General features: G+C 37.9%; 1 protein-coding gene across 1 annotated transcript in view; it reads right to left on the reverse strand.

Moving 5' to 3' along the window:
• The window catches only part of Armh3 (armadillo like helical domain containing 3), a 195,373-nt gene that overhangs the window by 92,156 nt on the left and 78,908 nt on the right, over positions 1 to 24,309 (reverse strand). Inside the window, 2 exon segments of the mRNA XM_047553500.1 lie at positions 6,619 to 6,745; positions 7,677 to 7,759. Coding sequence (XP_047409456.1) covers positions 6,619 to 6,745; positions 7,677 to 7,759 — 210 coding nt within the window.

The raw sequence follows: 24,309 nt of genomic DNA on the forward strand, positions 1-24,309 counted from the left end.
CTGTGCCAATCTTCTGTTAACAAACATCCTCAGGTTAGAGAAAAATATAAGGGTTTATAGAATACTTTCAACTATATTCTTCAGGAACTTTTTTCTCTAACTTCTTATTTTCTATCAGAATACTCTAGCCCATCTGTCTTGGTTTGCCCCCCACCTGCCACTCCCTGATAACAGGTTTCCAGTAGTTGGGAGGTAACTGAGGATTGAACACAGGGGAACTCTACCTCCAAACTATATCCCCAACACTTTATTTTTTATTTTGAGACAGGGTCTCACTAAATTTCTGAGGGTGTCCTCAAACTTATGATCCTTCTGTCTCCATCTTCCAGGTTGCTTGGCTAACAAGCATGTGCCACTGTACCCAGCTCTAAAACTTAGTTTTTACTTTCATTTAAAAATCTATTCTGGAGTGGTAATTTGAGGGCAAACTGGCTGCCATACTTGTCATTTCTCTAGTGCCCTGGGCTAATTTAGTGGAACTGGCTGGCTAAGTTGTTGTCCCTTCCTGCTCTATGTATATCTTTCTGAACCTAAAGGCATAAGCTCAGACAAACAGGACAAATAACATTTCCACATAGAGGGTAGTCACGTTTCAATCAAGGAATAATCTACTTTTACAAGTCTGACTTAATTGTGTGACCTGTAAAATGAATCAACAGGAAGATTCTTTCTTATCTCACTAAATTCTCTCTCTTTCTCAAACTCACCCTGAGAGGAGAAATGACAGAAATATAAAACTAAACATGTCCTATGCCATTTATGATCTTCAGAGTCACACATTAAAGTGGGCATTTAGAAAAGAGACAAAATAGCACAAGTGCTCCTTTTAAAACAACAAGTATTTGACAGGTACTTCAAAAATGTTTTTAATGAATGGCTCATTAATAAGAAGTAAACGTGGAGAATTTACTAATGCCAGACACTGGACAGTTAGATCATATGCAATATGACAAACAGACAAGGAAACTGAGACACACAGGAAACAAGTAATTGAGGTCATTCACACAAGTTGTAAGTGACAGATATGAAATTTGAACCTAGAGGGAATGTACTCTAGAGCCAGTGTTTATGCAGAGAAATGAGTAGTTAAAAAGCATGATCTCTGGGGCTGGGGTTGTAGCTCAGAGCATGTGTGAGGCAATAGATTCAATTCTCAGCACCACATATAAATAAAAAATAAAGGTCCATCGACAGCTAAAAAAAATATTTAAAAAATAAAAATAAAAATATTTAAAAAATAAAAATATTTATTTAATAAATAAAAATAATATAAAATAAAAATATTTTATATTAAAAAATAAAAGCATGATCTCTGAAGTCAATTCTTAGGGTCCATCCAAGTTCAGCCCTTACCACCTACTAGAGAATAACTAGCAATACATACAAGAAAGGATTGTTCTGAGAATTAAATGAGCTAATACCTATAAAGCTCTTAGGTTAGTGACTGCACAGAGCTGTGAAAGTTTTAGTTATTGTTAATTCTCAATAGACTGCCTCCCAAATGAATGAATGACTAAATCTACCTAGACTTTCCAAAGGAAGGAAGGAAGGAAAGAGGGCCTAACATTAAGAAATGCATGATCAAGTTGGATGAGGTAGTACACACCTATAACCCCAGTAACTCAGGAGACTGAGGCAGGAGGATTGCAAATTTGAGGCCAACCTCACCAATTTAGCAAGACCCTGTCTCAAAGTAGAAGATAAGAAGGACTGGGAATGTAGTTCAGAGGTAAAGCACCACTGGGTTCAATCCCAGTACCAAAGAGAAAGAGAGAGAGAGAGAGAGAGAGAAATGGATGATCAGTTTGCATAGGAATATTATGTCTGAATACCATCACCATATGCTCCTAATTCAGGATCCCAAGCAAGAAGTATAGCAGCAGGAGTTCTATCAGAGGGAGGGCCTGTGGCTGTGATGGGTAACCAAAACTCATCTGGCTGTTCTGCACCTGTTATATCAATGCCTCAGTTTTATAAATACATGCAATTTTATGAAAGATAAGATGAAAGCCTTATTAAAACATTATCAGAAAGACTGCTTTTATAATTTATAAGATTGAGTGCAAGAAAAATTGGGAGAGTTTCAAGTTAGGGTTCTACATTCTGAGTTCAGGTTCCACTCGTTGTATATGCAAATTTATTCATGAAATGAACCAAATTGCTTCAGCAGGTTGGACATGTCTTTTTCAATTGTGAATTTTTATTTAGATGCACTGATTTTTTTTTTTACTGGATCATAAGTTTTCTGATTATAGGGACCTAAACATATATGGAATTGAACTGAATTGTTCCCTCTTCACATTTTGAGAGGTGTTCAACTCTGCCCACAGATTATTTCTCCAAAATATCCAGTCAGCTCTGTTCCTTACTGGATACACAACCACATGACTTCATCATGCAATTCCTTTAGTAATACCATTGGTTTTAAATTTAAGAACAAAATTATTTCAAAATGCCTTAAATGCCTCAGACTAAAGCAGTCATTTACGTAGTAAATTATGGTACACAAAAATAACATACTATGTAGCCATTAAAAGAGAGACTTAAAAAAATATGTATGGTAGTGTTGGGGATATAGCTCCATGGTCAAGCATTTGGCTTGACTAGCATAATTTCAATCCTTACTACAGCAACAACAACAACAAAAATAAAAAGAGGAGCGTAATAGAAGGCGGAGAAAGAGGAAGAGATGATGTAAGTTAAAAATACAAAATTAAAAAAAAAATTCAGTATGGAGGCACACATCTGTAATCCCAGCAACTCAGGAGGCTAAGACAAGAGATTGCAAGTTGGAGTTTGGCCTCAGTTAAGACCCTGTCTCAAAATAGAATACAAAAAATATAGCTTAATGGTAAAGTACCCCTGGATTCAATCCCCAGCATCAAAAAAACAAAACGACCCACAAAATAATATATACAATTACAACTATGTTAAACTATTTGTGCATGTGAAACAATATATAATATGAAAATCGTGATGGTACTAGAATCAAACGTTTAAAAGATTTAAAATTTTTTCCTGTAATTTTTCTTTAATATTGGTAATTATCTCTTTGTAAAAATGAAAAAAAAATTCAAAACACGATGCAATTTACAGTTCAGGACAGTTTTTATGGAAGTCCTTCCTATTAAAGTAGACTTCAGTAAAACAATACCATAGGAACATTAAGTATATGCCCCATGAACACTGCTCAGTGAGCAGTGTTCTGCTAGCCATGATGAGATAACAAGACACAATTTACCCTCCTCCCTTAAAAAACTGGGCAAAACATGTAAAACAATGGTTATCAGATACTAGACAACAGGCAGGATGGAGCTGTGATACCTGACAGATGGAAAACAAACAGGCACCCTATGATTACCCCAATTTATTATATGGAGAAGTTTCCAGGTTGCAGGGCAGGGAGAAGGAACCTAAACAGAAGCCAGAAGTATTGCCAAGTTGAAAACAAAGAGATCAGCCTTTGGAAAGGACAAGGCATCTAGAAAGTATGGGGAAAGGAGTTGGCGAGGAGGGATTTTGACAGAAAACTCTAGAAATCTGTAGTCAGGTACATTTGTGTCTCTTGCTGAGCATGGATCTGTGCATATGGAAAAGAAAACTACCCAAGGCTGAGGAGCTCACGGCAGGCTCCAGCAGTAGGAATGAAAAGACCTACTAATATATGGGGTATCAATCAGATAGACTGCAGATGGGTACTGTATTAGTAACAGAACCAAGTTAACCTACATTAAAAGTTGCTCTTGACCTGCCCTCAACCATTAAAAACAAATCTTGAAAGGATCAAACTGTTTCCACATCACAAATGCCTAACATTAGATAAAATAACATTAGATAAAGTAATATAACAAAATCCAGCAGCCATACTACAAAAATCACAATATTTATGATCCATAGCAGGAGAAAAATCAAGCAATAAAAACAGATCCTTGGTTGCTATGGGTTGAGAGTGGACAAAGGAGTTGACCTCACAAGAACACAAGGGAAATTTTTGGGATGATGAAACTCCTATATCTTGATTTTAATGATAATTATACTACTAAATGCATTTGTCAAAACTGAGAACTGTACGTTAAAAAGGGTGAATTTTATCCCAGTGGCTTGGAAGGCTGAGGCAGGATTACAAGTTCAAAACCAGCCTCAGGCGCTTAGCGAGACCCTGTCTCTAAATATAATATTTAAAAAAGGCTGGGGATGTGGCTCAGTGTTTAAGTGCCCTGGGGTTAAATCCCTGGTACCCACCCAACCCCCCAAAAAAGGTAAATTTTATTGTATATATAAAATATGCCTCAAGAAACTTAATTTAAAAAGCATTTTTTTCTACCACAAGTTTTATCACATTTTCCATGAAATGGGGAACACTGTAACATAATATCTACGGCATTTCAGTTAGTAACTTTTTTCTCCACTACTAGGGATGAAACCCAGGGGTGCCCTACCACTGAGCTATATCCCTAGCCCTTTTGTATTTTTTTTATTTTGAGACAAAAATCTCTCTAAGTTGACCAGGCTAGCCTCAAACTTGCCATCCTCCTGCCTCCAAGTAGCTGAGATTACAGGTGTGCATTACTGCACTCAGCAGTTATGAAAAGTTTTACTTTCCTATTTGTGCTTCCTAATTAACGTTTTTATTCCCTTGGCAGATGTGGGTATTCATAGATATCATCTCTATCTTGTTGCTGAAGCTACACAAGGGTGTATCCCATTTGACTGGGGACATGGCCCAGTTGGGCAGGTATGTGAGGCTTTCATAAAATAGCTCTTCAACTCAAACTCCCCCTAACTTTCCTTACTGAAAAACATTTTTATTCATCTACAGATGGATGCCCACAGCCTCTGAAGCAGTTCTTCAATCTTAGAAAATTCTACATTTTCAGAAAACAAGGATTTTTGTGAAGTCAGGCAAACCACAACAGGGTACACTGAGCACATTTGGCCAGTGAGAAGTCAGGTGAAGGATTCTCGAAGAGAACTTCCTATCTCCTAAAAAAAGATGCATCTTGACATTACAACTGGAACTTGTTGTGAGGGGAACTGACCTGATGCTAAAGCTATTACTCTGAGAGAGCAGAGAAATAGAAAAACCCGGGCTTTTGCAACATTTTGATCAACTGATCATATCATTCTAGAATTTTTGTTTTGTTTTGTTTTTGTTTAGTACTGGGGATTGAACCCAGAGGCACTTAACTACTGAGTCACATATTCAACTCTTTTTATTTTTAATTGTGAGACAGGGTTTCACTAAGTTGCTAAGGCTGGCTTTGAACTCATGATCTTCCTACCTCAGCCTTCTGAGCTGCTGGGATTACAGGCATGTGCCACCAGGCCCAGCTACCATTCAAGAATTTTTACAAGGTACAATAATTTTTGTTACAAGGTATAATAATTCTCCCATTGTTTGAGATAATTTAAATCAAAGTTTTCTGACACTTAGAAGTTGAAAGCAATCTACTCTCACTAAGACATCACAGCAAAGTTATGATGGCTCTCTTAAAAGTTCCTCTACGCCTCTAAAAACTAGTCTACTAGAAAAAAAAAATCCTCTCAGACAATTTCTTTTCCACTGTTTGCTTCTACTCCTTTTCTTGATACTGATTTTAAATCCTCTCTACTTTTCTTATTATAAAGAAGTTCCAAGCAAAGGCTGGAACTTATACAAATATTCTCATCATGAGGGATGAAGCAAACTATGTCACTATGGAGTGACAGAAAAGAGATCAGTGGCTGCCAAGGGATGGGATACAACTAGTACAGGTGAGGAGAGGAACATGAGAGAAGGATTCTAAAGGGACACAAAGAAGCTTTTGAGAGGAAATGGATATGTTCATTATCTTGATCACTGTGATAATTTACACAATATATATACATAGGTCAAAATTTATCAAAATCTATATATTTCAAATGTGTACCATTTATTATTATATATCAGTTATACATCAATAAAGTTAATGTCAGAATTTTTTAAATAAGATAGTTTTACTGAGTGGCTTTCTGTTTTTGTACAATCTACAAAGATCTTCCCTTACCTTTTAAACTCCAGTTAGGATTCCCTAGGCCCTTTTCCCAAATTTGCAGAGACACATTACCTCTTTCTGAAATAAGTTATATTCACTATGGCTGTAGAGTACATTTTTAGTGAGTCAATTACTAAAAGGTTTGCAAAAAATTATGTTTATCCAATGCCCACTCCTTATTTAAGTTATACTAAAAATATATAGGTACACTAAGATTTCTTAAAACCCCATATCTTCTCAAATTATACAATGTTCCTCTGGGATCCAAGCTCTTCCATTTGCTGCTATCAATTCCCACCCACTCTTTCATCCCCATTCACCGGCATTTGCTGAATCCATGAGTCTCTTTATTCTCCCTTTCACAAACATCAACAAAAGGCTGCTAACCAGCATGGAGATGAAATCTGAGTTCCTAAAGGTAAAATGGCCCACATGTAATTTACTATTGCCTAAGAAGAGGAAACTACTATATTTTTAGGCTGAGCAAAGGAATTAACCCAAGAGACTGCAATCTTTTGTAGTATTTTCCTTTTATTTGCCAAAATACAAACAGGGATGGAAAAAGCAGAGTTTAAAAAAAAAAAAAAAAAAAAAGATAGCTTACCCATGGAGTAGAGGTTGTCAAAGCTCTGATGCATGCGGATAATCTCATAGTAAAGTTCATCATAGCTGCTGGGGGTTGGCAGGAATGTGTCGCCATATGTGATAAACATATTAAATAAGTTGACAATCTAAAAAAGAAGCAATAGCCCATAGAGAGGCATCAGGCTATGAAGATAAGAAAGGTATTATCAGTGGTATGCAGTTATCATCTCTTATTGGCTTGCAAGAGCTGACAAATTTTCAGGGATTATGTAAACTAGTTGTAAATCGCTGCCATTATTAAGAATTCATTCATATAAATGTATAATTAAATAAATTATACTAAAATGAATATTCCAAATTATCACTTCCTAATTATTTTCTATCTTTTACTGTGACCTATGTTCTTGAGATTAACTTATGCTTCTTATAATCTGAGTGGTAAGAATACTATACAATGGTGTGCTACTGTACATCTCTTCTCAACTCTGCATGACTCTAATTTTAGTCATGTAGATAGCTTGAAATTGGCCATGGTAGGTATAATTCTACAATAGAAATTAGCTAACTCTACAGATAAGGACTTTTCCCCCAGAAATGTTGAACATTTACAAACAAACTAGAGATAGTCAAAAGACACAATGGTATCCTTCTACCCCAAATAACCAGCCAAATAAACAGGCATTTGTAATGTCCCTCAGAAACCAAGCACAGACATGATGGAAACACTCATCTGGCTGGGACACCTCTAGAGGCTTTGTTATTTACCAATATAGAGACTGTAGTAGTAAAGTGTCTCAATTGGGGGCCAGGCTCTCTGTTCATAGACAGAAATCTGACCTACCCCCACAGCTGCCAGGCAATATACTCCCATGAAGGAAAAAAGGAGTCCTAGTTTGTCAAATACATAGGTGAGAGTAGGGAGCAATAGTCTAGAGATCCTGATCCACAAAGAAAATACAGCCAAGTTTCCTCTACAGCTTAGTCCCTAGACTACCAGCTCCTTTTTCAAACCAGCCCATTTCTGTCTTAACGTATGGCTTTAGAAAAAAATTTTTTTGTTGTTGTTGTATTACTCACCATAAGGGCTAATGTAAAAATGTTGTGTTTGGCCAAAAGTACAGTTTCATTTGACATAAGGAACTTCAGCAAATTTATCAAGGCTTTAAGGGGGAAAAAAAGAAGAAGACATCAACAAACTATGCAAACCATAATCAATAAAGTTAAATGAAAGCACAGTAGCTCTATAGAAGTCCATGTTGTTAGCATGTGTAAGCCTTTAGCTACCAAGGTGTTTTGTTTAAATTAACAAGTAAAACTTGTATATATTTATGGGATACAGCATGCTATTTCAACTCACAAAGACATTGTGTACCAATCAGGGTAAACAGCCATCTCCATCTCCTTATTGTTTATTTCTTTGGAGACTTTGAGCTCCTCTCTTCTAATATCTCATAAAATATTTAATAAGTTATTTTGAATTACAGTCATGCAACTGTGCCACAGAACACTGAAACTTATTCCTTCCATCTGTTTTTGGTACTCTTTATACTCCTTCTGTCTTCCCCTATGTTCACATCTCAACTTCTAGTAATGGCTACTCTATATTGAGACTGACTTTTTAGAACTTTTGTATATGAGAGAGAGGATGTAGTATTTGTCTTTCTGTGCTGCTTATTTCACTTAACACACTGCCCTCCAGTTCCATCCATTTTGCTGCAAATGACAGGATTTCATTCTTTCTATGACTTAATAATACTCCATTTTTTATATATATACCACATTTTTTAAATACATTCAACTGGTAATGGGCACCTAGGTTGATTCCATATCTTGACTAGTGCTGTGAACAGTGCTGCAATAACATGAGTACAGGTATCTTTTTGATAATGACAAGTTAATTTCCTTTAGACATATACCCAGAAGTGAGACAGCTAGATCATAAGGCAGACCTATTTTCAGTTTTTTGAGGAACTCTCATACTATTCTCCGTAAGGGTTATACTAATTTACATTACCCCACGGTGTATAAGAGTTCTTTTGTCCACATCCTAATAACAAATAGCATTTGTTATTTTTCTTTTTGATAAAAGTCATTCTAACTTGAGTGAGATATCTCACTGTGATCTTGATCTGCATTTCTCTGATGGCTAATAATACTGAGTCTTTTTCATATATTTGTTGGCCATTTGTATCTCTTCTTTTGAGAAATGTCTATTCACATCATTTGCCTTTTTTTTTTTTTTTTTTTGCTGCTAGGGATTGAACCCAGGGCCTGATACATGCTAAGCACATGTTCTACCACTGAATTACACCCTCAGTCCCCTGTCCATTTTTTAAGTGAATTACTTTGCTTTTTTTTTTTTTTTTTTTAATGTTTTTTGGTTGTCAATGGACCTTTATCTTATTTATTTATTTATATGTGGTGCTGAGAATCAAACCCAGTGCACTCTACTTTGTTGTTATTAAGGGGTTTGTTGCTGTTATTGTTTTTCACCAATTCTGGACATCAATCCTTTATCAAATGAATAGCTAGAAATATCTTCTTCCATTTTATACGTTATCTCTTCACTCAAACTGATCATTTCCTTCTTAGCTTAACATAATCCCATTTGTCTATTTTGCTTTTGTTACTTGTGATTTGGGGGTTTATTACCCCAAGTCTTTTAAAGAGCAGATTAAGGACTGGGGTACAGCTCAGCAGAAGACTGTTTGCCTAGCATGTGCAAAGTCTGAGGTTTAATACCTAGCAACAAGCCACCTCCCAGAAAAAGTAGACAAGTTGGTATATTTGAGGTAAGCACTAACCTTCCCAGGCACACGTCTGCTTATCTATTCATATTAAGTTTTTAAAAACCTACTTCTTTTTACATTTCTTAAATAGCAATTAAGCTCAGAAATCTGACTATGAAACTGACATCTTAGTGTTCCAAATTTACTCCCACACAGTGATTTCCCCATCAAATTTCCTAAATTTACCGGTAAAAATGAGGGTCCTCTTCCACCTCAGGCTGCTAGCATCTACTGTTAACAAGTTTTAGTCATATTATCTGTTTCAAACATCATTGCTAAGGGGGCCATCTATCCATTCTAACTGGTCACCAAATATGGCACCAATACCGTAGAACTTCTACTCTGGGTGGGAAGGTAGCTAATGAAGGAAAAAAACAAAAGTACTTAAATGCTGAGCTATTCAAACAGAAGTGGAGCTTGCTCTGTCCTCTCTTGACAGTGAAAACATTTACTGAAAATTATTTCCTTTGCCTTGCAACCCTTATTAAGGGGAAGAGATTGCTAAAACCCAAGTAATCTCAGTAAAGAAAGTAACTATCAAGTCCCTAGATTAACAGTGCAATTTTAAAGACATTTTTGCAAATAAGTGTTAAACATAAAGGAAATTCTGTTACCTTACCCTCATTCACCTAGGACATTTGTCCATGGAATGAATCCTGCTTCTGTACCCATCTTGACTAATACTCATGTACATATATATTCCCCTTCTTGATGGGAAACTTTTCAGAAAAGGGTCAGCAACTTCTAGTATTCTGTGGTCTACTTTCTTTTTCTCATACTTCCCCACTTCCACAGATGCAAAAAAAAAAAAAAAAAAAAAAAAAGAAGGCTTGATCTCTCCTTTTCTAAAACCATATCTATTTCTTTGCCAGCAAAGAATTCCATTCTCCCATGCTGCCTGAGCTTTGTATTAAGTTTACTACTCTTAGAGATGTATACTTTGATTTGGAACAGCAGGGAAGGATAAGTAGGAATAAGACTCAGCAGAAACTGCTGCCCACCACACACCAACCCTCTCTCCTAGCCATGGAACAGCACAGGTACAATAAAGAAACAGTAGGCTGGCCAGGTATGATGGCACATGCCTATTATCCTCAGGAGGCTAAGGCAGGAGGATCACAAAATTGAGGCCAGCCTGAGCAACTTAGCAAGACTCTGTCTCAAAATAAAATTGTAAAACAAAGGGCTTGGGATACAACTCAGAGGTATACCAATTGTCTAGCATGTGCAAGGACCTGAGTTCAATACCCAGTACTTAAAAAAAAAAAAAAAAAAAGGAAGAAAGAAAGAAAAAAAATCATGCAAGGAAAGTACCAAAGCTTGGCTGTACCTACATTCTGTTATCTTCCTCTCAAATAAAATAGGACATGCTAGGGTTGAAGGAGGCAATTATGAATATTTTACCCCTGCCCCGATGTGAGTTCTCTGGGATTTTGTGATGCACAGACAAATGATAAACAGCTGGCATTTTCTTTTTTCCCCAGTACTAGGGATTGAACCCAAGGCCTCAAGCATTCTGCCACTGAGCTACAGCCTCAGCTGGCATTTTTGATGGTGTCTGTTAACAAGTGATCTGTTGGATGGACTGCAAAAAAAGAAAGAAAGAAAGAAAAAAAGGTTCCACAGGATTCCATTCTGGATCACACAGCTTGCTTAGCCAGGAGCCCAGGAAATTAAGGTAGATAGCAAAGAATTCACATAAAAATTACTATCCCTAGTTCAAACTTTCCACCTCATGAAAACCACCTCGCTGAGTGATTTAGGGGCTACCCATTCCACCCTCTAAACCCAATGTTCTGACAAACTCTGTGAATCAGATTCCATAAACTCGCAGCGCACAAGACAAAGGACTGGGTAGCATATATGGCTTTTGTCCTCAACACACACACAGAACAAAGGTGCAGCCTCAGCAGTAGATATGTGATAATTAAGGGGCAGGAAACCTGGAGAAAAATAAATGGAAGCAATGATTTATTGCTCCTCTGCTGGACTACAGCCAGCCTTGATCTCTGGGATTCGGAGTCAGGGATGACAAAGTGATAAATACGAATATAAGAAGAGAGCAATTTTGGCACAGGTCAAGAGGTAACCTGTGTCCCAATGGCCAGAGACATCAGCAGAGTCGAACAGTCTAGAGGAAGATCCAGCATTGTGATCCTCTGAGAGTCAATACTTCAGAATCTGTATTTTGTCTGATAATTCGGGCCAAACATTGCTACCCGCAAAAGCCACCTGGAAGTAGTAATTCTCTAGAGGAATTTCAACAGGAAGCTGAAACAAAAAAAAAAGACAAATCCAATTTCCCTTCAGGAGAGAATGCCCCACCAAATATTCTACGACACAGTGCTTTTCTCTTTCATCATCTCCCTCACTTCACACTCATCATATCAACTGTTCAGTGTCCTACATGCTACTATACATATACTCTCTCTTCCCTGACCTGATCATAGAATGGGAGTTCTACTTCTGTGATGCTCTGACAGCTGAGTATGAACTTTTAGAGTTAGAAAGGACTTTAGAGGTCATTCAGTCCAATTTCCTCAATTTGAATAAGAAAACCCCATACCCCATTACACTCCACCTCATCCTAGTTAGTTACTAAGCTGGGATCAAAACCTGGTCTCCTGTTTGTAGTGTTCTCTCTACCATTCCATTAAGAATAAACAAAGGAGGATACCAGAGCAAGTTGAATATTAAAGGAACAAAAACAGCTTACTATAAATGGTGTGCTTCAGGTTATTACTATGTTTTTGGTTCCCCTTTTCTGTTGGTCCTCCACTGCTTATTAAAGCACAGGTGTTTAATACCTCATTGTTACCTTCCTACTACTCTCAAAACCGGAGGATGCCTAGTAGCTTAGCTCAGCAGGAGCCACCTCAGCAGACCCTCTCATTCTTATCTTTCTATGAGCCTTTGTCTCAATCTCCCCTCTCACACATCTCTTTTCCCTTCTTTGTTTCCTCTCTAGTATCTCTCTTTGGTTTAAGGACATAATTACCAACTAAAACTATTCTTAATTTGCTAACTCAGGGTTACCGTCTTCAAAATTATGTTTTGCACACAGAATGTGACTGGATATGGACTTTACAGGGAGCCTGATCCCGTTTTTTTTTTTTTTTTTTTAATGCAAAATCAGAACCAAAACAACAATAAAAATGTGTTTCAACAATTACTAACCAGGTTTATTCATAAGCTATAGAGCTTTACACAGGGCTTAGCAGGCCAAAGAAGAATATGCCCTAATGTCATGGACAGTTTCAAGGACAGTAGAGAACTGGCACTCAGGCTCTCAAGTAGTGCCAACACATAAGCAGTACAAAACTCATGCTGGCTTGTTCCTGGCTCACCCCACTCCACACATACACATTTTTAGAAAACTGCCCTTAATCCACTTGTTCACTTGATGCCACGTGGGCACATGACCAGTCAAACTGTTCCAAGGATAGTCGCAGAAGTAGCAGTACATAGAGGCAAGAGTTAAGATAACTATAAAAGATAAGGTGTTGGTTGTATAAACATAGTATTGTTAATTAGTCAAATGTCTATAAGAGTTTGCTACCACATACAGTACATGTTGTAGCCACTGTGAAGATAATGAGTGACAAGATGTACTTTTTTTCTCTCTCTCTTTAACCCTTTATCATGTTTCTCTTGTTAAGTAATAGTTTTTAAAAGCAGTCAGGGGACTAGGAATATAGCTCAGTGGTAGAGTGCTTGCCTAGCATGCACAGGTTCTGAGTTCAATCCCCCAAACCATAAAATAAATAAATAAAGGAAGCAGGGGATAAAAGGGTGAAGCCTCTTTTTCACCAAAGACCTGACTCATGGCCTGAGAGGTTTCCAAAGAAGGACATTATATTACAAGAACTCAATACCGGGTAAGCAATGGATGCTAACTCCTCAAAAGAGAATGGCATAACTTGTGGAGAATATTCTTTCGGATAAGGATAAGCTTATTCAATCTCATTGTGTATAAGATCTTCCAAGCCCTAAGAGACAATGCCTACAGGCCCCATACCCACAGTCTCAGGAGTGGACTGCCCCAAAATACCAATGCCAGACAGACCAATCCTACAAGAAAGCATCATTTCCTCCCAGAGTAACAACTAGGGTTAATAAAAAGCTCATAAAGAATATCTTAAACTTTCCTCCTTTCTACTGTCTTCTACCACCTACTTTACAAAGAGACACTTAACTACAGAAATCACCTGCTTTAAAGCTCATTCATCTCTTCAAAATAAAAACCACGATAGTCATAAATGATAAGAAAGGTAACATTTATTAGGTACCTCCTGAGTGCTACACATTATGTAAAGCACTTGAAGTACACTATTATCACTGAACCCTCTAACTATCTAATGAGGTAGGTATTATCATTCCCATTTTAAAGATGAGCAAACTGGAATTCAGAAAGGTTAAATAAGAATCATAGCAGCTTGGGAGGTTGAGGCAGGAGCATGGCAAATTCAAAGCCAGAATCAGTAACTTAGTGAGGCCCTAAGCAACATAACAAGACTCTTGTCTCTAAATAACGTATTAAAAAGGGCTGGGTATGTGGCTCAGTGGTTAAGCACCCCTGGGTTCAATTCTCTGCTTTTCTTTTTTTTTTTTTTTTTTTTTTTTTTGCGGTGCTGGGGATCGAACCCAGGGGTTCAATTCTCAATACCAAAAAAAGAAAGAAAGGTTAGTGCTAAATCACACTGAGGAGAAGGTGGACTTCTTCTGTTGAGGTTGGTAAAATTGTACTGGTTCCACTTAAACTTCAACTAAATTTTTTTGTTTTTGGGGAAGAATGAGCTAGCTATATAGAACCAATATCTACTTTGCTATCACAAAACCATCATTTGGTCAGAATACCAGTAATCAGTTCCTTGCATATAAAAGTGGCCAAGGGAAAAATCCTATGAGCTCTGCATCCATCTCTCCTCTAAGAGTCTTAGGATTTCACTCAACTGGCCTGCAACACTTTAACCTGCACATTCTCAAAACAGATGAAGTAGAATGCAAGGAATCAGACATTTTGTACACCATATTTATAACAGCATTATTCACAATAGCCACAAGTAACCTAAGTGTCCATCAACAGATGAATGGATAAATAAAATAGGGTATTTATATATAACAGAATATTATTCAGCCTTAAAAAAGGAAGGAAATTCTGACATATGCTACAACATGGATGAACCTTAAGAACATAATGAGTAAAATAAGACAGTCACAAGAGGACAAATATCGTATGGGTCCCTTATAAGAAGTATTGAGAGCCGGGCATGGTGGCACACACCTGTAATCCCAGTCGCTCTAGAGGTTGAGATAGGAGGAACGCAAGTTCAAAGTCAGCCTCAGCCAAAAGCGAGGCACTAAGCAACTCAGTGAGACCCTGTCTCTAAATAAAATATACAAAATAGGGCTTATGTGGTTCAGTGGTCAAATGCCCAAGAATTGAGAATAGTTAAATTCAGAGAGATAGAAAGAAGAATGATGCCTAAGGGAAGAAAGGAATGGAGAATTAGTGTTTAGTGCGAGTTTCAGTTTGGTATGATGAAAAAGTCCTGAAAATAGAAGTTGGTAGTGATTGCATAACAATGTGAATGTACTAAATGCCACTGAACTGTATTCTTAAATGTAGCCACAATGGAAATTTTTATACTATTTGGTATATTTTGATAATTTTTTTAAAAAAGTCAATATTTTGCTTTCCACCAACTACCTTAAATCCCACAAAAATTTCAACCCACATAACCTCTGCATATTGGCTGGCTGATACATCATGGTACACTGTACTGAGTATAGGGCCAAAATACTTCCTTATTGATGGGTAAAAGGAAAGTGACCAAATATATTCAATCAAAGAGAGTCCATGGACTCTTGGGCAAGAATGTAACTCAAAATGAACCCTACTGCAAGGCAATATAATTAGTCTTCAGAATAATAATCCAAGCTCACAATCAAAGATAACAATGTTCTAAATATCAGCAAAACCCTATAAAATCCTCCGGATTGACTTTTTTTTTTTTTTTTTTTGCAGGGTGCAGGGTTACTGGGGATTGAACTCAAGGGCCCTTAACCACTGAGCCACATCCCCAGTCCAATTTTGTAATTTTTATTTAAAGACAGGTCTCACTGAGCTGCTTAGCATCTCGATTTTGCTGAGGCTGGCTGTGAACTTGCAATCTGCCTGCCTCAGCCTCCCAAACTGCTGGGATTACAGGCATGTGCCACAGCGCCCGGCTCAGGATTGACTCTTAATCTTTGCTGTCTCATCTACTGAATGAGGCCCCAGATAATTGATTCCAAATACTCTTACCCTGAACTGAGTGAAAAATACAGATGTTTTTGAAGTAAAATATTTCAGTTATTATATTTGCCATTAAATATGTTAAAGTTGTAGGAAGGTGTTTCATAAATACTCATTTCTTTTTTTTAATTTGTTCTAATTATGCATAACAGTAGAATGCATTCTGACACATCAAACATAAATGGAGTATAACTTCTCATTCTTCTGGTTGTACTTGGTGTAGAGTTATACCAGTTATATAATCATTTATGCACATAGGGTAATAATGTCCAATTCATTCTACTACCCTTCCTATTTCCAAACCCCTTCCTCTCCCCTTCACTCCCCTCTGTCTAGTCCAAAGTACCTCTATTCTTCCCTAGTAACACCAATCCTACTGTGATTTAGCATTCATGTATCAGAGAAAACATTCGACCTTTGGTTCTTTGGGACTGGCTTATTTTGCTTAGCAAGATATTCTCCAGCTCCATCCATTTACTGATAGATGCCATAATTTCATTCTTTAAGGTTGAGTAATATTCCGTATTGTGTATATATACCACATTTTCTTTATCCATTCATCTGTTGAAGGGGACCTAGGTTGGTTCCATAGTTTAGCTATTGTGAATTGAGCTGCTATAAACATTAATGTGGCTACTTCACTGTAGTTCATATATACTCATTTCTCCATGGAAAGTCTTCCTACCAGGCCCCTTGAAATCTTAGTTTCTGAGTCTTTAGTCAAGCACTGCAAATTGACTACAACTGCTGCCTCTGTTGACTCAGTATTAGATGCAACTAGCAGTCTCAAACTTAGCTTCAGTCCATGTTCTCTTCCTTAGGGCATCATGTGCATCATATTTAGTGAAATGCTATGAAAGCTGGGCATGGTGGTGCACTCCTATAATCCCAGTGAATCAGGAGGCTGAGGCAGAAGGATCACCAAGTTTAAGGTCAGACTCAGCAACTAGCGAGGCCCTAAGCAACTGAGCAAGATTCTGTCCAAAATAACAAATCAAAAGAAATAGGGATGTGGCTCAGTAGTTAAGCACCTCTGGGTTCAATCCTCAGGACCAAAATAGAAAGAAAGAAATAGTATTACAAAACTATGTACAAATTGAGATTTTTCTGCATGCAAATGCAGGTGGAATAAAGGACAGTGTGTAGTGTCTAGATTCTGGGAAGCTGAGCCAGGACAAAGTATGTTGATGATTCCTTAAGTTCCCAGTAAATCCCCAGAGTCGGAAGCAGCCAAACTAATTTTAAAATAGAAAGAGTTAAAGCTGGGTGCAAGGGGGCATGCCTGTAGTGTCAGCTACCTAGCGGGTGAGGCAGGAGAATCACTTGGGCTCAGGAGTTCAAGACCAGCCTAGGCAACGTAGCAAGGCTCCATCTCAAAACAAAATAAACAAGAGTTCAGTATCAACCCTCTAAGAAGTCCTGCCACCTTAAGTCCTGCCACCTTATATAGGCACCCATCATCCCACAAAGAATCTTGTTTTTTGAACTGTTCCTAGCATAATATATCCTCCACAATAAGGACTTCCCCAATTTTTTTCTATCCTGCTTTGAATTGAGGGGGAGGGAAAGAAAGTAGCAACAAAGTGTGTTGCCATGTAGGAGAAGAATGAATAATGGATATGGGAACTTATCCAGGACTAAATCATGTCCACCTCGAGGTAAACCAGGTGCAGAAAGGAACAAGCCAATCACGGGAAGACGAAATTAAGTGGTAGCTCAGGTGCCTGCCTCAGAAAAGCAGAGAGAGGCTTAATTACAAATTAAATGAATGACATAAGATTAAAAACAGGAAGGAGACAGAAAACTTCCAGCAGAGCACAAATAAATATCTCCGAAGAATCAGGTCAAAGAGATCTGTCTGTTTAACTAGTTTTTATATACTGTGATGAGAAAGAGAAAGCAAAGGCAAGACTCAGCCAGATCCCATTTTGTGGTCTGGCATGAAGCTGGAATGAAGTGCCACAGAACCCAAATCAAAACCTGCTCATTAGGGAAGATGGATAACTTTTCAGTGACTGATGAAAGATAAGTATTAGCATCTCACTTGCATAGGAGACAGAAGTCAAGGAACTCAAAGGACAAGAGGAAATAGTACAAGTATAATAAGCTAATGCCACCAAAACCCCAGAGACACTATAAACTCCAACCAATTCCAGCATCTCCGGACAAAATCATCAATTAGCCAGGTACAGTGCCAGTAATCAGGAGGCTCATTGTCAACCAGCAGAGTGGTACAGAAAGAACTCAGAAGCCAATACCTGCGAGGAGAATCATTTAAAAATACACTAGGTGGCTTCTCAGAATACAGACATCTGTCTGGCTGCAAACCTAGGCACCTCACTGACACAGAGGCCAATGACTCAAACAAGAAAATGAAATGGCTTTGGTTATGTGTTCTTGAGCTTCTCCAGGTAAACAGAACACACAAGTCAGTATGTCAACAGTTCACATTGCCTAAAAGTTCCACAACCCTCTAACTGAACCAAAAAAATAGAACAAATACTTTCTTTAAGTGGAAGTCAGGTTATGCCCTTACCATTTTCCTTGCTGTTGATGTGTTTCTACTAAAAGAGAAGTTAATGTTCTCAACCATCTCCCATTCCCCATTTACTTAGGGACAAAGTAATCCTCTTTTTTACCACCCATCCTCTTCTTTATCATGAAAATGAGCTTTTATAAGAAAGTTCTCAGATCTAGAGTTTGGGGAACATAGGAACCTTGTGCTGCTGTCTATAACTAAGTATGCTCGGCAGTCATGGCCTTCTTCTAAGGCCCTATACCACTAGCTTATTTTTTTCAACATTGTCCAAATAAGTAAAATTCAAAAATCACCTCCCTTTCCTCACCTTCTGGTACTGAGTATTGAACCCACAGACTCTACCGCTACACTACACCCCATGCCTAGCCTCCTGAGTCACTGGGATTACAGGTGTGCCCACAACACCCAGGCAAAAATCACCCTTTAAGAAATCTAATGGATGCAAGGCAAGGTGGCACACACCTGTAATCTCATGGGCAGGAAGATCATGAGTTCAAAGCCAACCTCATCAATTTAGTGAGGCCCTAAGCAACTTAGTGAGACCCTGTCTCAAAGTAACACATAAAAAGGGCTGGGGGCGCTTGGGTTGTGGTTCAGTGGTGGCTTCCTAGCATGTATGAGACACTGGGTTCGATCCTCAGCACCACATATAAGTAAACATTAACAACTAAAACAATACTTTTTAAAAAGGGGGGCTAGGGATATGGCTTAGTGATAAAGTACCCCTGGGTTCAATCCTGGTATGAGGGAAAAAAAAGAAATCTAGTGGTCAATGTAACCATGTCTACAACAGCCATATGATGCAGAACTGAGAACTTTACTTTCTGCCAAACTGAAAACTGAAAAAAAGACCAATATCAGACCTATTTGCTCACTAGAAACCCAGGGAAGAATGATGCCTTCTCAAACCAAACTATATGTCCCTAGTATAGGTAAAGCAAAGAAAGCATAGCTACTCCTTTCCTCACCCCTTTTATCTGACAAGACGCTGATGGGCCTTAGAGAGTTGACACTTCTATGGATAGGAAGTGACTTCATGTGCAGAGAAAAGAACAAAAAGCAATTTTTCATTTTTAGGAGGGTTTGCTTCATTTTGTTTTGTTTTTTTGTGGTATTGGGGTTTGAAGCCAGGGCCTTGTGCATATGAGGCAAGCACTCTACCAACTGAGTTATATCCCCAGCCCACTTTTAGGGGCTTTTATGTGGGAATCATCTTCTGCCTCTAACAGGCTAAAGCTGTTAGAGATTCTAATCTTTTGCCTCTGCCAAGTTTCTGAGAGAATGAAAGAAAGAGAACAGTTTAAATTTTGGATTTAGCCAAATGTAGTGATCTGAAGGGGAAAAAACTTCCTGGCATTCTTTTTCAGTCCTTGGGCTTTCTACACTGTCACACATATTCTTTCATAACTAAATTACAGAAAAGCTCCTGTATTAGAACATTCTAACTTTCAGAAGAATTGATTAACCAGAGAAGAAAGCAGTCTTTTATTTTTTTGCATATGGAAGCTAAAGCAATCTTAATCAAATACATTGAGACTGGTCTATATCTTGTGATATATTTCCCTAAAATCAGAAAATTTACGGAATAAGAAATAACATTTTGAAAAGCAATTTTAAAAACAAGATAGCAAGAGCAGCTGCCAAAATTTCTTTTTCCATCTACCCTATCTAGCATTTTATTGCTATGCTCTTTCCCACCTGGATACCCTTTTTAAACTAAAAGAAGCAATATTGTAGTTATATAAGATATTACCCTTGGAGGAAGCCGGGTGAAGGGTACATGAAACTCTACTACTATTTTTTCTACTACTATTTTTGTAACTTCCTGTAAGTCTATAATTACATCAAAATTAAAAGTTTAAAAAAAGAAACTAAACTAGCTGGGTGCAGTTGGTGCATGCCTGTAATCCCAGTGAATGGCAGAGGCAGGAGGATCACAAGTTCAAGGCCAGCTTAGGCAACTTAGAACTGTCTCAAAATTTAAAATAGCAGAGGGGCTGGGGATTTGGCTTGGTGGTAGGGCACCCCTGGATTATTCCCAGTGCCACAAAAATAAAAAAGAAACTAAACTTTAAAAAGTAGATAATTAAAAATTCAGAGGATAGCTTCTCAAAATGAGGAGGGGCTGCCAAATTGCCAAAGCTATACCTATACAAGAATTGCCAGATAAATCCATGGCTCAAGTCAGTCTTTCTCTTGAAAGATTTCAAGCCTATATAATGCCTGCAGTATAACAAGCTTACAAAGAAAGGCTCTCAATTCCCAGTCTCAAAATGTACCTAACCAAGAAGACATAGGCTTCTGCCAGTAATAGGAAAGCCAGCAGGATCCAGAAAGCTACGACACTCTCTGGGTTTTCCATTTTTCCCAGTAGGTATCTAAAAGGTCAAATCATGTACAATTTCTCTATTTTTTACAAAGCTGAGAATGCTTTGGATGCTATTTTGCAGAGTGAAGCTTAACAGATTGTTTTGGGGGCTTTGGGGGCTTTTCTTCCTGCAGGGAAGAAAATGTTGCCTAGTGATCTGCATCTGAGCAGAGGAGTCAGGAACTCTAAGTTCTAATCGTGACTGTTGAGTGTCTGGGTCCATGATCTTCAACAAGTCACTTAACCCTTCTATATCTCTACTCCCTTCCCCAAAAAACAGGGATAAAACTAATGACTTACCACCTAGGGAATATGACAGAGTGAAAGGGTAAGAAGGACTGGGATCCACAGATAAATGTTGAGTAAAAACGTCAGTATAAATCTGCTTTTAAATCAAACCATGTGCTGGGCATGATGGTGCATGCCTGTAATCACAGTTACTTGAGGTTTAGAGGAGGATCTCAAGTTCAAGGTCAGCATCACCAACTCAGTGAGACTCTATCTCATAATAAAAAAGTTTTTATAAAAGCCCTAGGAGGCTGGAGTTGTCGCTCAGTGAAAGAGCACTTGCCTAGCACATGTGAGGTACTGGGTTTGATTCTCAGCACCACATAAAAATAAATAAATTAAATAAAGGTATGGTGTCCATCTACAACTAAAAAAATATTAAAAAAAAAAAAAAAAAAAAAAGCACCAGGGATGTAGTTCAGTGGCACAGCATCCCTGGGTTCAATCCCCACTACCCCCCATATACAAACACACAGAAACCAATTCATGTTTTCTGACTTTGGAAAATCATACTATTTAAATGCAGGCTGCCTTTCTGATATCCCTCCTGCCTCTAGTGGAAGTAAAATAATATAAACCCAGGAGGCTCTGTTCAAGTAGTTCCCTTTCCAATAACTGCAGGCTTCTCTCTAAACATTCTATTCATTCTTTGGTTAATGCCTTAGAAACCATCAGTTTCCATTTTTACGTGGTTAAAAGCAATCCATGCATCTGTGGGTAAAGTTACAAAGAGACAAAGGAAAGAGAGATTACCTACAACTCAAATAAAACTAAGTTGGATGGTTGGTCCTATCAAAGGTGATGAAATCAGCTTGTCAGAAACATGACAACAACCATCCTACTGGATTCTATTATGGATATTATGAAGCCCAAACACAACATTCTGCTTTAGGGGAATGATGACTAATTACTAATGGAAATAAATTCTTCATATTCATTTTTTGAAATTTTTAAATTTGTTCTAATTAGTTATATATGACAGTAGAATGCATGTCTGCATTTTGATAAATCATACATAAATGGAATATAATTTCTCATTTTTCTGATTGTACATATTATAGGATCACATCAGTTATACAGTCATATATGTACAGGAGGTAATAATGTCTGCTTCACTCTACTATCCTTCCTACTCCCATACCTCTTCCCCTCCCTATTTATTCATTCAAATATTTTCTGAGTCCCAATTAAAAGTCATACAAACTGATAGGGATAAAACAATGATTAAAACATAGGCCCTACCCTTCAGGAACTCTATTTTTTTAAGTTGCAGATGGATGTAATACCTTTATTTTATTTATTTATTTTTATGTGGTGCTGAGGATTGAACCCAGTGTCACACATGCCAGGCAGGTGCTCTACCACTAAGCTACAACCCCAGCCCCTTAGCAATGCTTTGAGAGGAAAAACAGATATTTAAATAAATCACTGTACAAATGTACAAACATAGCAAAACAATGTGATGAACTAAAACAGAAGCCCAAAGTACTATAGGAACATACAGGAAATTAGATATAGTGAGCAAAATGGTCTACAGTCTCAAGCAGTTCAGAAAGGAAATTGATAAACATCCCCAGTAGGAATGCAGTATGACCAGAAAAAAAAAAAAAAAATGTAATTGAACACTAAGATGCCCTTGAAATTACAAGCAAGATACACATGTGCCAATGGACATGTCTCTGGAAATGAAGAGCAGAGTTAAAGAACTGTTCCACTAGGGTCTTACCCTAAAACCCATTTTTCTCTATCAAAGGAGAGTTTTAGAACATAAGCTTTTACCCAAATTAGGAGCTGTCAGAGAAGAGCTTCCAAACTTGATAGAAAATAATTATTACTAAATAGGAAGGTAATGTAAGACAGGCAGGACTTCTTCCTTTCATATTCTAGTTCAAGTTAGCCTAAATATATTTTCCTACATACTCAGATACCATGGTGACAGGCATCATATAAATAGACAGGAGACAGTAAGGAGTAGGTCAGGGCTTTTTATCTGTAAAACAGTAGGAAAAGCATATCAGGCAAAACTGAACCTCCAACTAATACAGCTAGTTCCTCCTCATCCATAAACCACTCCTGGGAATTCATTATGGAAATCTGGGGAAACTCTGGCTATCTTCCCAACAATGACAAACAATAGTAGTCAAACAGCACTGGAATAAAAATCAGCACTTAAAGTACACTGACACTACATGTTCAATTTCCAAATGAAAAAGGCATTTGGATACTGGCTGATTGTATCTAGATATCAAAGGACTCCTATGTGTCCAATCTAACACATGTCTACTATTTAATTTATAAATAAAATTCAGTTATAGTTTGCGGTACATGCATGGGCAAGCATATACCCACAAAAGCATATTTTCCGTGATGAATTTCACACACCTCCCTCATGTCCAAAAGTCTAGAAGGCAAAGAAAGAGTGAAAACATGGGCATTCCAACATAAGAGGGGTAGTTCCAGCCAAGCAGTGGGTGGATCTACCATAGCCACACTTGTATTCACTGAATGCAATATTATACGTTACTGTGGGCTCTGACTGCAGTGGATACAGTGTTGTATTTTTCAGCTTTCATTAACACCTGCTGCTCTTCATCTCAAAGTACATTACACGTATGAATACAGAGAGCCAGGTTCCAGGATGGCTCACTCTGTTTATATAGGAAAAGGAGCTAACCTCTTTCGGTACAGAACTCTAATTCAAGTATCCATGCCTTTGGAACAAGCAGTCACTAAGGCTTCACTAACAACACTCATATACACCTCCCATCAACCCATCAAGGGCCTCAGAATGCAAACCAATCAGTCCTGAGATAGCACATGATTACAAACAGTGCTGAACATGAGAGACGTTCTTAAAAACAAAGTCAACCAACCAACACAAGATAAAGGATGATCATCTTCACAAGTTACTAGCCAAAATGGTAACATACTAAGGGTCAGAAAAGATTAAGATAAAAGACATTTTAAAATCTCTTTTTAGAAGATAATCATCTGGCTGGGCAGAGTGGTGCATGCCTGTAATCTCAGCAACTTGGGAGGCTAAGGCAGGAGGATCACAAATTCAAAGCCAGCCTCAGCAACCTAGCAAGGCCCTAAGCATCTTAGTGAGATCCTACCTCAAAATAAAAAACAGGCTAAGGAAGTGGCTCACTGGTTAAGCCCCCTGGGTTCAATCCCTGATGGATGGATGGAAGGAAGGAAGGAAGGAAGGAAAGAAACAGGGAGGGAGGGAGGGAAGGAGGGAGGAGGGAAGGAATGAAGAAAGAAAAAAGAAAAAGATAATCATCTGGCTGGCACATGCCTATAATTCCAGTTACTCAGGAAACTGAGGCAAGAGGATTAAAAGTTTGAGGTCAGCCTTGACAACTAAGCAAGACCTATCTCAAAATAAAGAGGGCTGGGATGTAGCTCAATGGTAGAGTCCTAGA

Source organism: Sciurus carolinensis, chromosome 5 (assembly GCF_902686445.1).
Source record: "Sciurus carolinensis chromosome 5, mSciCar1.2, whole genome shotgun sequence".
Lineage (NCBI taxonomy): Eukaryota > Metazoa > Chordata > Mammalia > Rodentia > Sciuridae > Sciurus > Sciurus carolinensis.